The sequence below is a fragment of the Eptatretus burgeri genome, chromosome 13 (assembly GCF_056783735.1).
Source record: "Eptatretus burgeri isolate ZD-2024b chromosome 13, Ebu_testis_v1, whole genome shotgun sequence".
Taxonomy (NCBI): Eukaryota; Metazoa; Chordata; class Myxini; order Myxiniformes; family Myxinidae; genus Eptatretus; species Eptatretus burgeri.
The window spans coordinates 24275282-24291609 of record NC_140973.1 but is presented as its reverse complement, the minus strand read 5'-3'; the positions used below and the strand labels follow the sequence as shown (position 1 = coordinate 24291609).

Sequence of the window (16328 nt, the reverse complement as noted above, 5' to 3'; positions counted from 1 at the left end):
TTGGGATGAATAGAGTGGGAGAGGGGTGGGAGGGATAGAGAGAGAGAGAGAGAGAGAGAGAGAGAGAGAGAGAGAGAGAGAGAGAGAGAGAGAGAGAGAGAGAGAGAGAGAGAGAGAGAGAGAGAGAGAGAGAGAGAGAGAGAGAGAGAGAAGGGGGGTGATTGGAGGGAGAAGAAGGAGATGAAAGAGGAGTGTGAGGGATAGAGTGAGGAGATGAGAGGGAGCGGGCTGGGAGGGAGACAGAAAAAGGGGTTTCAAGGAAAGAGAGGGGTGAGAGATGGGGTGGGAGGGAAAGAAAGGGGATGAGAGGGGTGGGAGGGAGGGAGAGAAGGGTGATAGAGGGGTGAGAGATTTCGGGTGGGAGGGAGAAAGGGGATGATGGGGAGAGGGGTAGGAGGGAAAGGGCTGGGTTGGAGAGAGATGGGGGTTTGAAGGAGAGAGAGAGGGGTGACAGAGGGGTAAGGGATAAGGTGGGAGAGACAGAGACAGTGAGTTGATATTTACAAACACCTTTATCACAAGTTTGGTTGATACATCACTCTGATTTTTATCATCACCTCGTCGTCGTCGTCATCGTCGTCGTTGTTCAGGGAAATTTTTTTTACAAAGACATCAAGAGAGACAAAGGTCAGGCTCCATCTATAGACCATCAGAGAGGTGACTCAGGTCGAGGTAATAATAATGATAATGTACAATATAAGGGTGTAATGTATATAATAATCCGGATACATAGGAGCCACGCAAGGTGCGCATGACATGATAAAGCGCATGAGACCAGGACCCCTTATAATGGGGGGCGGGGGGCGGGGCTCGCTGAATAAAACGCGACTCAAAGTGCCTGGTGCGAGATTGCGCACTGATTCCTCGGGACGCTCACTCCGTGCGTGTCCCCGCCCCCTGACCCCCCAGTGTGAAAATTTCGAGGGCCTGCTGTGCGCACGATGGGACGCTTGGGTAACTTCAGGACGTTATGGCTCCTTGCAGTTTTACAAGGCTTCCTGTGCATTTCCATCAATGCTCAAGGTCTGTCCAGTGAGTTATTACCGTTAACTATCATGTTTATTCACTTATTTATGTACTTATGAGTTGGGCGTCCCGTGATGTTATTAATGATTATCACTGGTCTGGGTCATTTCAGAGGTCTAGGTTTTCTCAACGGTCCCTATATGTTTTTTTCATGCTGAATTTAGAAATGTATCTCATTTCACTCAATCAAGTCGTTTTTATTTTTTTGAAAAAAAGTTTTTGAAAAAAAATAATCAAAAAAAAATTTTTTTTTAATTAACATTTTTTAAATTCAAAATCAGACTTACATTGACAGAAAATGTACAAACTATATATAAAAAAAAAATGACGCACAAGTACCGTTAATGTGAAATTCAACATTAAAAAGACGAAGGAAAGCAGCGACTGCTGGAGCGACTGAAGTTGGGTGTTGCCAGAAACGACAATTTATCTATATTTTTCTGAAATTGAAATTAAAGTAATTGAGAAGTCACTTTCTTCCACATTACGTGTACTTGTGTGTCATTATATGTATAGTTTGTACATTTTCTGTCAATGTAAGTCTGATTTTGAATTTAAAAAATTCTAATTAAAAAAACAAAAATTTAGATTGTTTTTTTTCCTTAAAATTGAGATAGCATAAAAACTTGACCTGATTGAGCGAAATTAGATACATTTCTAAATTCAGCATGAAAAAAACATATAAGGACCGTTGAGAAAACTTCGACCTCTGAAAAAATTATTTCAAATGCAGCCCAGTGTAATTCTTCATCAAACTCCACAAACTTTAAATAAAAAATAATAATAATAAGATTCCTGACAAGCAATCCTTATATTTCTGGATCGATTGCTCGCTATTTATCCTCGTAACCCCAACCTCAATGCATTCAATAATACTCGTTCTGATAAACCATTAACAATTTCATAAACAAATGTTTCCTTGCTTTTTTTCATCAATGAGAGTTATTTATGAATGAAAGGAAAAGTTTTTTATTAAATAGATGTGTGGATTCATTAATGAGATGTACTTACTTTTACCTTGACATGCCCTGCGCATATTCTTGGCTTTGATTATTATAATTTTTCAAAAATATTTATTTAATAATTCTCGACAATTAAATGATGACAAAATCGCTCAGTCTCTTAAACAGAGACAAACACTCGCTGTATTCATGGGTATTCAAGTGAATTGGCAGAGTAAAGGTGAAGGATAAACGAAGGAGGTGGATTAAGGAGGGGGGGCTAGGGAGGAAGGGGAGGTGATTATTGTGAATTGTTTCTCCTGGTATAAGCTGGTAGGAGTGTGGAAGATAAAATAATCTGATGGGAAAGCATGGTTCATGGAAACTCACCTGTTTAATAGCGGAGTATTGTTTCCATGCTCCCAAGGTTCGTGGACTCTTCAGTTCTTTATCACAAATTCTCACTCAGATACAAAGGGTCTCCGTGACATGTTTGTTTGATGGGACAATTCGCTTTCGTGCCCCGACTCATTTGAATCGTGCACACATTGTTCAGCCATATCATTAAACTCTACTGGACGTCTATGTCCTGGAAATTCAACAAATTCCTTAAAACTTTAGGACAGATACACCACTGGGTGTGACAACGCACATTAAACGTGATGATATACGACATACAATAAGGCATTCAAAATGTCCTAATAACAACGTGTAATAATCAGACACTGTATGTGTCTGTACTATATATATATATATATATATATATATATATATATATATATATATATATATATGATGGTGGCTTAAGATCTTAAGGCTCTGTTGTACCATACATAACAGCAGGTCAATAGACTCATCCTTTCATCCTAGCAAAGCCAGCAAAATGATTACCAGCTTACTGGAGTAATAAGCCATTCAATTGTCCTGCATCGGCATGGCGACCATACAGGATTGTGTCCCTAGCCAATGAAAAACTGCCTCTGAGGTCCTTTCGCACGTAACGCCACGAAATGAGATGTATATATATATATATATATATATATATATATATATATATATATATATATATATATATATATATATATATATATATAATCAAAAATCACAATGAAAAGTGACAGAGCTTTAGTTCTGCCGAAGCAGTTTCTTGGCCTGGGGTCATGTCAGGTGGTTTCCCATCCCTCTCCCAGCAGTAGTTAGGGCAGAAATTTGGAATTTGTCCAGGGTGCTGGTGATGGCTCGCCTACTCTTCGTGAAGGACACCATGGGATCTTTAATGTCAGCAGACTGATCGGCCAATTTAACGTCCATCCGAGGGACGGCACACGCATTGATGAATCACCCTACCTGTGAAACATCAGAGATGAGAGTTTACAGCTGAGCCGACATTCCAGCACAGGCTAGACAGGTTGGAGGTGAGTGTATGTACCTCTTGGCCATCATGCGAGTCCTATAATTTATTTGCATGCTCATTATAATTTTTGGTGTTTCTTGAGCTCGATGAACATTTTAAACACCCCTCATATTTTGGTTCATCAAGACAGTTTCTTAACACCTTACCGATGATGTAAAATGCTGTAATATTTTGTCCAAGTCCTGCTAAACAAAAGGTTTTTGAAAGTGGCAATAAGGCAATTTGTGTTGTTGTGTTCAAGTATATAATTCAATTGAAATAAAGTAAAGATTTAAAAGGTTGTGGGAAAACTTTTTTTTGTTAGTTTACTGCCATTGATGTTACGTTTTTTTACACCACCCATGACATTCGTTCTTTGTGCTTGTTGTTTGTGTCCTTTATAATGTCATTAAGAACAGTAAGTTTCCTGTTTGGAATGATTTTCAATTTTGTTTGACTGCCAGACGGAGATAGAGGAAAATATTATCTCGCTCCTCTCTCCACATTTGCGATCGAGAGAAATGCAAAGCCAAAGTACTGTTAAACTGCAGGGCTGTTTTCCGATTGATGGTCCAATTTGTGTTCAAAATACTGTGTAACATTCGATTTTAATTAAATTGTTCCTCGAGCATAACATGACATTCATGGACAGACAGACACTCAGACAGCGGAGGCGAACTCATTGCTTAACCCCGCTTTGCACTTCGCACGCAGGGTGAATCACATCGGCACAACTTGAGACATGTCTGACTGTCGTCCACTGGTAAAATGGCGGTATCTCTGTGCCAAGTTTGGAATCGAAATGTTTCAAACACCGACAGTTGGCAGAAAAAAGCAAAACTTTAACTCAAACCATCGTGTGTGCATGAACGAATTATTTATTTATCTATTTGTCTCAATTACTGGCATACAACTCATTTTGATGCAAAAGGTGTAAGTTGTGCGTATTCTGGTTGTATCATAATTATGACGTCATGCTGACATTTGATTAAACTAAGTGAGTTATCCACGGTATAACCTATCTGTGTGGTCAGTGATGTCATTACCCATCATTCGTTAGAATCCCATTTCTCAGATCAGTCAATCTTGAGCACTTAGGTCAGGTCACAGACTTGCTGATCATCCCTTGCAAGTTGCAGTTCATCCTTGTGGTCCTCATTGCCCCCACCTGACTCGACATGTGTGGATATTTGAGCCTTGACGCAAAGATGGCAAAATTTTGGATCTTCATCACCCACACCCATATGCTCCACACATGCCCTTCCCCTCCCTTGCTCTTCTTACGATCTACTCCAAACCAGCTTTCCTTTCTTTTCACACTGTTCTTACACTCAATACCATCTTCACTCTCTCCCTCTCTCCTATATCATCCCCACTTCTCTTTTTAGCCCCCAATTGGGTATTTAGGGTGCTGTCAATTCGTCCTTCCATCCATCCATCCTTCTGTCCGTCCGGAGGCTTAACTCGAAAATGACTGCACGCGTTTCTTTCATATTCGACACATGTCTGCAATAATATCTGAGCATGAGGCACGTCAAATAATTTTGGTATCAGAGCCAAAGTCATGGGATGCACGATTTTATTTCCAAATTTTGGCACCAAGAAAAAACAGTTATTGGAGAGAATAATACTTTACAGGATTGAATATGTTTTGGGGAACTTTTTATTTATTTATATACACTCTACCATCTCCCACCACCGATGTGGAATTCAATTAATTTCAAGAAGAAATCTACACGTATAATTTTTGAGGTCCGGTTCATGGCTGTGTCTTCGATGAGGGCTTCCATCCTTGTTTTTTCTTAATTCTAACTTCCAAAATCCAGTCCCTCCCACGTGCATACGTAATAAATGGACGTCCACTCAAGATAATCCTGCGCTCTTGAATCTATTTTGAAGCAGGCACATTCGGTGCTTTTCGAGGCTTTTGGGGGGTGATTGACCCCATTACTTGCAACAATTCTCGAAACCCTAAGGGATCAGTGTTATTTGGGGGATTTGCGGCTTGCCGGACCCCATCAGAATTTGGATTCGATTTGATCGATAACTGAGGGTCCTATCGATGAAGGTCAAGGTGTGACAGAGTTCGCTCATTATTCCAACATCTCCACTTTCATGTTTAAAATGGAAGCCAGTGGCTGCAGGTTGCATCACTGTGGGGCGTGCACCTGTACCGTTGATGCAGTGCCCCTTTCAGTTCAGGCAGGAATTTGTAATTTGTTCTCCAAAACGAAGGACACCGTGGGATCTTTAACGTCCACCAACTAATGCTGGCAGACGAGATGCCCAGTTTGAAGTCCATCCCAGGGACGGCACACACATTGATGCCTCAATGTGCCTGCGAGACACCAGGATGGCAGTTTATAGCTCGGCTGAGATCCAAACCCTGGCGAGGCGGCTCAGCAGCGCATGTGCATTCATACCTCGAGGTCATCCTATCAGCCCGTTTTCTTTCCCCAATCCCCTTATATCCTCTCTTTCCCAATCATCCCCTTCCCTTTTTCCCCCATTGTTCCCACACTCCTTTGCCTTCCTTTCTTCCCCCACTACTTTGACACACCCCTCCTTTATTAGCTTCCCCAGTCCTCCCAGAACTTCCCTCCTTTCTCCACAATTCCCACACTCCCAGAACTTTCCTTCTTTCCCCAATCCCCTTATTTCCTCTCTTTCCCAATCTTCCCCTTCCCTTTTTGCCCCACTGTTTCCACACTCCTTTGCCTTCCTTTCTTCCCCCATTACTTTGACACACCCCTCCTTTCTTAGCTTCCCCAGTCCTCCCAGAACTTCCCTCCTTTCTCCACAATTCCCACACTCCCAGAACTTTCCTTCTTTCCCCAATCCCCTTATTTCCTCTCTTTCCCAATCCTCCCCTTCCCTTTTCCCCCACTGTTCCCACACTCCTTTGCCTTCCTTTCTTCCCCCACTACTTTGACACACCCCTCCTTTCTTAGCTTCCCCAGTCCTCCCAGAACTTCCCTTCTTTCTCTACAATTCCCACACTCCCAGAACTTTCCTTCTTTCCCCAATCCCCTTATTTCCCCTCTTTCCCAATCCTCCCCTTCAACCTTTTTCTTCCTTCAATTTTGTTTCTTATGTAATCCACAGTCCTCCCTCTTGCATACGTGATAAATAGATGGCCAAGGGGGTAATTGTGTTTCGGTAATCCAAACGAGCTGACAGACCCAGATAATGTAAAAAAAATATTACGACGTTCCTTTTGCATATGATCATTTCATGTTATATTAGGCCTTCGAAAAGGAAGGAAAAAATCTTTTGTCGATTTTACTATATTAATTAAAATGAAGGCAAGTAAAAAAAAACAATTTTTGTAAACAAAGTCGAGGCTCATGGAAGAGCTTGTGAACGGATCACGTAACGGACAAAACAGGATGCAAAACACATGCATGGGGTGGACAAAATGGATACAGAAGGAAACTCCAAGGAGGGAAAACTAGAAAATTGGAAAGAAGAGGGATTTGTCTCCCCCACCCCCACCCCCCATAGTTTTGGAGACTTGAGGGGTGGGGGGGGTTAATGAGGGTAGAAAAATCATGATTTTATACATTGGGGACGATCCGAGATGGTGGTGAACAGCTGTCTTGAAGACCTGGAGGGAAGGATGAGATTGAAGGGAATGTGGATGTTGGTTCAATGGGTGGGAGAAGAGAGGAACAAACGAGTGGAGGTGAGCAGTGATCCTGGATTTAGGTAGTTTTACCAGAAGGAGGTTGATGGTGTACCATGTGAGCCCTGCAGAAACCTTGGGGGTGGGACAAAGCACGGAAAGGTAGAGGGTGCAAGACCAGAAAGGAGGCAGTAGAAGACAGAGAGTCCACCGACCTGTCTGTGATGGCGTAATGATAAGCCCATCGACTCAGTTTTATCGTGAGAGATTCCAATAATCCTGAGGCCTTGGTTTTCACACCATCGAGCTAAGCAGAGGGGAGGAGCAGTACTCCATCAAGCTGCGGATGAAGGCCTTGGAGGTGGATAGGAGTTCAGGTGTGCTAAGGAAGGACTTTGTCCGACGGGGAGATGCCCAGTTGGTGGCTGGCTTTGTAGGCCAATGTTGAAATGTGGTTTGCCCAAGAAACATCATGGCTGATGGTGAGATCCAGGAGTTTGAATGACTCAACCTCCTCAAGAGGATTGTTTTTTTGTTTTTTTTTTAAGTAGATGTGGCGGTTTGCCAAATGGTATGTAATTGTAATTTGGAAGAATTTATGGAATGCGACAATATTAACCATTATGCAATTACAGCCTCTCATACGAGCCTCGACAGTGTATACAAAATGAAATAAAATTACAAAAACACCATCAGTCTAACCTGTGTTTCCTTATTACCTTATGTTTTCACTGCCCTCTGTCTGTCTGTCTGTCTGTTTGTTTGTCTTTGAGCTGGATTTTTCAAAAAGTTGTGCATGGATTCAGACTAAAAAGCCATCCACTTTTTCGTGTGAAATATGAGGGAAGGAACCATGACATACCTCTGTCTCCCAGCTTTTGTGCCCCTCTCACCGCCTACTTTTTTTTTCTTTCCCCTTTCTCTTTAAAAAATCTCCTAATTTAGCTCTCCTCCCTCGTGGATACCTAATAAGTGGACAACCCCTAAATGACATTCCCACAACACAAAAGGATAACGCACAACCTTTAAAGCCCGTCTTCATCGAAACACTTGGTACATTGAAGAGTCCTCTCCGGTGCACAAGCTTATGAAAACGAGGAAGAGCTCAATGGAGGACGAATACCAACGTGTGTGGCTGCAAAGGAAACACAAGGACACGATGACCCAACCGTTGGTATCATTCCCAGATACGTCACGTAACCGTGCACGACATCTTGATCGTTAGCTGTCTGCAATTTCGAAAGAAGAGCAAATAAATACCACGTCAAGACTTCAACAGTTAATACGCGTAAAAGCAATGAGGATTTCATCATCATCATCATCATCATCATCATCTTCATCAATTTCAAATCAATTAAATCTCAGTCATGGTTGCGATCGATGATTGCAGGTCTTACCGATAGGTCTGATGTACCCGGTGTGGTGTCTCACATAACCTGACCGGGTATCGTTACCTCCGCCACCAAAGGTGGATGGAGTTTGTTTTCAACCCTGGCTGTTTGTTATGACGAAAATTTAAATTTTTCATCATATGTCGTACTCACCACTCTCGTTTGGTTGTTTGTCTGTGAGTGTGATAACTCGAGAACGCTTTCAGGCGTCTTCGTCAAACTTTACCAGACGATTCCGAAGCACAAAAATGAGGCTGTCGATTGTGCTTTGTTTTTAAACTATTTACGGTAAAGATGACAGTGATGTCATTTGTATAAAACAGATATGACCAAAAGTGTTTGCGCTACGTGACATCAAACTTGACACAAGTGAGTTGGAGAACGTCGCCTACAAATTCCAAGCAGATTTGACAATCTGAACGTTATTAAAACGCAGGATTTCTGTTGTGGCTGGGGGGAAGGATGGCGCATTTCCAAAAATGGCGGCAATTCGTTAATGTCTCATGTCATTTCCATGGCATCGAAGTCACCCATGTTAAGTATCGGCTTTGTGGTTTTTTTTACATTTTTTTTTTAGGGACAAAAAAGATGATAACTCGGAAATGCTTAAAGAAGCAGGTGTCAAATTACAACCATGTTTAAAGGTCAAGGTGACAGTGGCTTCATTTGCATGATTTTCGTCGTACCTGTCAGGCTACCACCTGATGTCTTCTTGTCTGTTTGTCTATCTGTGAGCAGGATATCACAAAAACTTGTAGACGGATTCGGATGAAACTTGGTGGACAGTTTGGGTGTGTGACAATTGGACGAATTGTTTCGATTTTGTTGAACATCGGAATCCGGATCCGGATGTGGGAATTTTTTAAATGGGTGAGTTGGTTCGGTAACAACAACAACAAGCCGATTCGATTTTGGTTCAGGTCCAGATCCAGATCCGGTGTGTCAGTGGGATACAAAATGTAAACTGTTCAGCCTGGTGGAGGTATGTGCTCTACTGAGTGCCATTCTAGTTTGCAACATGAAACAAGCATTGTTACACATTGTTTGAGAATGACGTTCATTGTGCTCCGTGTGCAGGTGATGGAAGCTGCCACTTCAATGGAGAACTTCATTCAGATAAAGATGTGTGGAAGTCGGAGCCGTGCAAGGTATGCGTTTGTGACAGCGGAAATACCCTCTGTGATGATGTTTTCTGCGACTTCGTCTCCGACTGCCCGAATCCCATCATTCTGGAAGGAGAATGCTGCCCCATCTGCCCCATGGGTGGGTCTTTGTGAAGTCGCGTTTGACGGTTCCTGGTGTCATTATGCAAGGTTCTGACACTGAAACGATTATAAATGAATTTGTTTACTTCTTCTGTTATAGTGATTACACCATCATAATTTATTTCTAAATGTATCACCATTATAGTGTGTGACTGTGTGTTGTTGGTTGTTATAATTTCCATATGTGGGTTTCAGAAGGTGGACCGAAGCCCTTCTAGGTCTCAAAGTATCCCTCTCCGTGGGTGTTTGTAGACCACACTGAACAGAGCATGTTGTGTTCATGCTGTATAATGTATATGTGAGGTTCATTTATCAGGTCTTGATAGGAGAATACCTGGAATGCATAACGTTGCACTCCTGTAGAAAAGTGTAGGTCATTGTGTGAACGTACCTCAACCAATTTTCAAATTCCCACCACGATTATTGGCAAGAAGACAATGGCAAACCTTCCATTATAGTTCCATTTAAAACCACGGGCACACATCCGAAACGATACGAGAAAGAATGTGTGCAACGTGCAAGAGCGCCTACACTGACACTGAAAATGAGAGTAATTTGTGAAAGTTTATGACAAACTCATTGGCTAAAATTTGATTTCGATATATCAATGAATGCCAACTGCATATGATGTCACTACAATAAGTGGATGCCAAAAGAAAGAAAAAAAACTGCGCATGGTGCATTGCAGAGAGTGATCTATACTGTATTATGAAAAGTCATTCGATTGTGCATCCAAACTTAACATGAGACCTCCGAACATTTAATGTGTCTATTTTCCCACAATGCAAAGCAGCAAGTGCTGTATCACCCAGGTGTCTTTTTATGACATTTTGGATAATGCGCCACCACTGGCTTTCATACAGTGCTATCGTGAGGACACTTACCTCCACCAAAATGGCAATCCACCGTGCCACCCTGCTTTCTCTCTTAATTGCTTTTGAGGAAACAACATTGAAAATCTTCATTGTCCAGTTTGAAATCCCAACTTAAACCCATTCGAACCACTAATATTGCAACCTTACCTGAGGGTTAGAGTGCAGAGAACACAACTCAACACTGAAATATTACAACTGATATCTCCCAACATTACATCTGATATATCCCAACATTACATTTGATATATCCCAACATTACATCTGATATCTCCCAACATTACATCTGATATATCCCAACATTACATCTGATATCTCCCAACATTACACATGATGTCTCCCAACATTACACCTGATATATCCCAACATTACATCTGATATCTCCCAACATTACACATGATGTCTCCCAACATTACACATGATATATCCCAACATTACACCTGATATATCCCAACATTACACCTGATATATCCCAACATTACACCTGATATCTCCCAACATTACATCTGATATATCCCAACATTACATCTGATATATCCCAACATTACATCTGATATCTTCCAACATTACACATGATGTCTCCCAACATTACACATGATATATCCCAACATTACACCTGATATATCCCAACATTACACCTGATATATCCCAACATTACACCTGATATATCCCAACATTACACCTGATATATCCCAACATTACACTTGATATATCCCAACATTACATCTGATATATCCCAACATTACATCTGATATATCCCAACATTATATCTGATATCTCCCAACATTACATATGATATTTCCCAACATTACACATGATGTCTCCCAACATTACACATGATATATCCCAACATTACAACTGATATATCCCAACATTACACCTGATATCTCCCAACATTACATCTGATATCTCCCAACATTACACATGATGTCTCCCAACATTACACATGATATATCCCAACATTACACCTGATATATCCCAACATTATATCTGATATCTCCCAACATTACATCTGATATCTCCCAACATTACACATGATGTCTCCCAACATTACACCTGATATATCCCAACATTACACCTGATATCTCCCAACATTACACCTGATATCTCCCAACATTACACCTGATATCTCCCAACATTACACCTGATATATCCCAACATTACACTTGATATATCCCAACATGACATCTGATATATCCCAACATTACATCTGATATATCCCAACATTATATCTGATATCTCCCAACATTACATCTGATATTTCCCAACATTACACATGATGTCTCCCAACATTACACATGATATATCCCAACATTACAACTGATATATCCCAACATTACACCTGATATCTCCCAACATTACACATGATGTCTCCCAACATTACACATGATATATCCCAACATTACACCTGATATATCCCAACATTATATCTGATATCTCCCAACATTACATCTGATATCTCCCAACATTACACCTGAGATCACCCAACATTACACATGATATCTCCCAACATTACACATGATATCTCCCAACATTACTTCTGATATCTCCCAACATTACATCTGATATCTCCCAACATTACACATGATATCTCCCAACATTACATCTGATATATCCCAACATTAAACCTCATATCTCCCAACATTACACATGATATCTCCCAACATTACAACTGATATCTCCCAACATTACACCTGATATCTCCCAACATTACACATGATATATCCCAACATTATACCTGATATCTCCCAACATTACAACTGATATCTCCCAACATTACAACTGATATCTCCCAACATTACATTTGATATATCCCAACATTACATCTGATATCTCCCAACATTACATCTGATATATCCCAACATTACATCTGATATCTCCCAACATTACACATGATGTCTCCCAACATTACACCTGATATATCCCAACATTACATCTGATATCTCCCAACATTACACATGATGTCTCCCAACATTACACATGATATATCCCAACATTACACCTGATATATCCCAACATTACACCTGATATATCCCAACATTACACCTGATATCTCCCAACATTACATCTGATATATCCCAACATTACATCTGATATATCCCAACATTACATCTGATATCTTCCAACATTACACATGATGTCTCCCAACATTACACATGATATATCCCAACATTACACCTGATATATCCCAACATTACACCTGATATATCCCAACATTACACCTGATATATCCCAACATTACACCTGATATATCCCAACATTACACATGATGTCTCCCAACATTACACATGATATATCCCAACATTACATCTGATATATCCCAACATTACACCTGATATCTCCCAACATTACATCTGATATCTCCCAACATTACACATGATGTCTCCCAACATTACACATGATATATCCCAACATTACACCTGATATATCCCAACATTATATCTGATATCTCCCAACATTACATCTGATATCTCCCAACATTACACATGATGTCTCCCAACATTACACCTGATATATCCCAACATTACACCTGATATCTCCCAACATTACACCTGATATCTCCCAACATTACACCTGATATCTCCCAACATTACACCTGATATATCCCAACATTACACTTGATATATCCCAACATTACATCTGATATATTCCAACATTACATCTGATATATCCCAACATTATATCTGATATCTCCCTACATTACATCTGATATTTCCCAACATTACACATGATGTCTCCCAACATTACACATGATATATCCCAACATTACACATGATATATCCCAACATTACAACTGATATATCCCAACATTACACCTGATATCTCCCAACATTACATCTGATATCTCCCAACATTACACATGATGTCTCCCAACATTACACATGATATATCCCAACATTACACCTGATATATCCCAACATTATATCTGATATCTCCCAACATTACATCTGATATCTCCCAACATTACACCTGAGATCACCCAACATTACACATGATATCTCCCAACATTACACATGATATCTCCCAACATTACTTCTGATATCTCCCAACATTACATCTGATATCTCCCAACATTACACATGATATCTCCCAACATTACTTCTGATATCTCCCAACATTACATCTGATATCTCCCAACATTACACATGATATCTCCCAACATTACATCTGATATCTCCCAACATTACACATGATATCTCCCAACATTACTTCTGATATCTCACAACATTACATCTGATATCTCCCAACATTACACCTGATATCTCCCAACATTACACATGATATATCCCAACATTATACCTGATATCTCCCAACATTACAACTGATATCTCCCAACATTACAACTGATATCTCCCAACATTACATCTGATATATCCCAACATTACATCTGATATCTCCCAACATTACAACTGATATCTCCCAACATTACATCTGATATATCCCAACCTTATATGTGATATCTCCCAACATTACAACTGATATCTCCCAACATTACAACTGATATCTCCCAACATTACACCTGATATCACCCAACATTACACATGATATCTCCCAACATTACACCTGATATCTCCCAACATTACAACTGATATCTCCCAACATTACACCTGATATCTCCCAACATTACATCTGATATATCCCAACATTAAACCTCATATCTCCCAACATTACACATGATATCTCCCAACATTACACCTGATATCTCCCAACATTACAACTGATATCTCCCAACATTACACCTGGTATCTCCCAACATTACACATGATGTCTCCCAACATTACATCTGATATCTCCCAACATTACAACTGATATCTCCCACCATTACAACTGATATCTCCCAACATTACATCTGATATATCCCAACATTAAACCTCATATCTCCCAACATTACACATGATATCTCCCAACATTACTTCTAATATCTCACAACATTACATCTGATATCTCCCAACATTACACCTGATATCTCCCAACATTACACATGATATATCCCAACATTATACCTGATATCTCCCAACATTACAACTGATATCTCCCAACATTACAACTGATATCTCCCAACATTACATCTGATATATCCCAACATTACATCTGATATCTCCCAACATTACAACTGATATCTCCCAACATTACATCTGATATATCCCAACCTTATATGTGATATCTCCCAACATTACAACTGATATCTCCCAACATTACAACTGATATCTCCCAACATTACACCTGATATCACCCAACATTACACATGATATCTCCCAACATTACACCTGATATCTCCCAACATTACAACTGATATCTCCCAACATTACACCTGATATCTCCCAACATTACATCTGATATATCCCAACATTAAACCTCATATCTCCCAACATTACACATGATATCTCCCAACATTACACCTGATATCTCCCAACATTACAACTGATATCTCCCAACATTACACCTGGTATCTCCCAACATTACACATGATGTCTCCCAACATTACATCTGATATCTCCCAACATTACAACTGATATCTCCCACCATTACAACTGATATCTCCCAACATTACATCTGATATATCCCAACATTAAACCTCATATCTCCCAACATTACACATGATATCTCCCAACATTACAACTGATATCTCCCAACATTACACCTGCTATATCTCATTATTACACCTGGTATCTCCCAACATTACACCTGCTATATCTCAACATTACACCTGGTATCTCCCAACATTACACCTGGTATCTCACAACATTACACCTGGTATCTCCCAACATTTCACCTGGTATCTCCCAATTTTACACCTGATATCTCCCAACATTACAACTGATATCTCCCAACATTACACCTGATATCTCCCAACATTACACCTGATATCTTCCAACATTACAACTGATATCTCCAAACATTACACCTGATATCTCCCAACATTACACCTGGTATCTCCCAACATTACACCTGCTATATCTCAACATTACACCTGGTATCTCCCAACATTACACCTGCTATATCTCAACATTACACCTGGTATCTCCCAACATTACACCTGGTATCTCCCAACATTACACCTGCTATATCTCAACATTACACCTTGTATCTCCCAACATTACACCTGATATCTCCCAACATTACACCTGGTATCTCTCAACATTACACCTGGTATCTCCCAACATTACACCTGCTATATCTCAACATTACACCTGATATCTCCCAACATTACACCTGGTATCTCTCAACATTACACCTGGTATCTCCCAACATTACACCTGCTATATCTCAACATTACACCTGATATCTCCCAACATTACACCTGGTATCTCTCAACATTACACCTGGTATCTCTCAACATTACACCTGGTATCTCCCAACATTACACCTGGTATCTCCCAACATTACACCTGCTATATCTCAACATTACACCTGATATCTCCCAACATTACACCTGGTATCTCCCAACACGACACCTAATATCTCCCAATATTATACATTACATCATATTTACTCATGTTTGGTACATATTGTTGGTAACAGTGACATTCTAGTGTTGATCAAATAAATGCTTGTGAATGAATTACTCGCATATTTCCTTACTCTCCCGATACCTTTGTTAATAAATTGTACATTGCTTTGGCAAGGGTTCTGCTTCATCCATAGCATTAATTTTTTTTTTAATAAGATTTTAACTACTGTATATGTCTCAAATAGTTTTCTCATTTAGTTATATCACATTGTTTATGATTAAAAAAACAATTTTAACTGTTGAATTCAGTCCCAGTCACTCAACTCTCTAGACATGCTTCTGCTCCTCTGTCAGCTGTGGTCA

At 40.0% G+C, this 16328-nt stretch overlaps 1 protein-coding gene across 1 annotated transcript in view; it reads left to right on the top strand.

Moving 5' to 3' along the window:
• The first annotated feature begins 833 nt into the window (after positions 1-833).
• LOC147014077 (uncharacterized) overlaps positions 834-16328 on the top strand; it is a 71667-nt gene continuing 56172 nt past the window's right edge. Inside the window, exons 1-2 of the mRNA XM_085850589.1 lie at positions 834-1032; positions 9454-9639. Of these exons, the coding sequence (XP_085706715.1) occupies positions 942-1032; positions 9454-9639 (277 nt within the window). The 5' untranslated portion in view covers positions 834-941. The remainder of the gene's footprint in view (positions 1033-9453; positions 9640-16328) is intronic.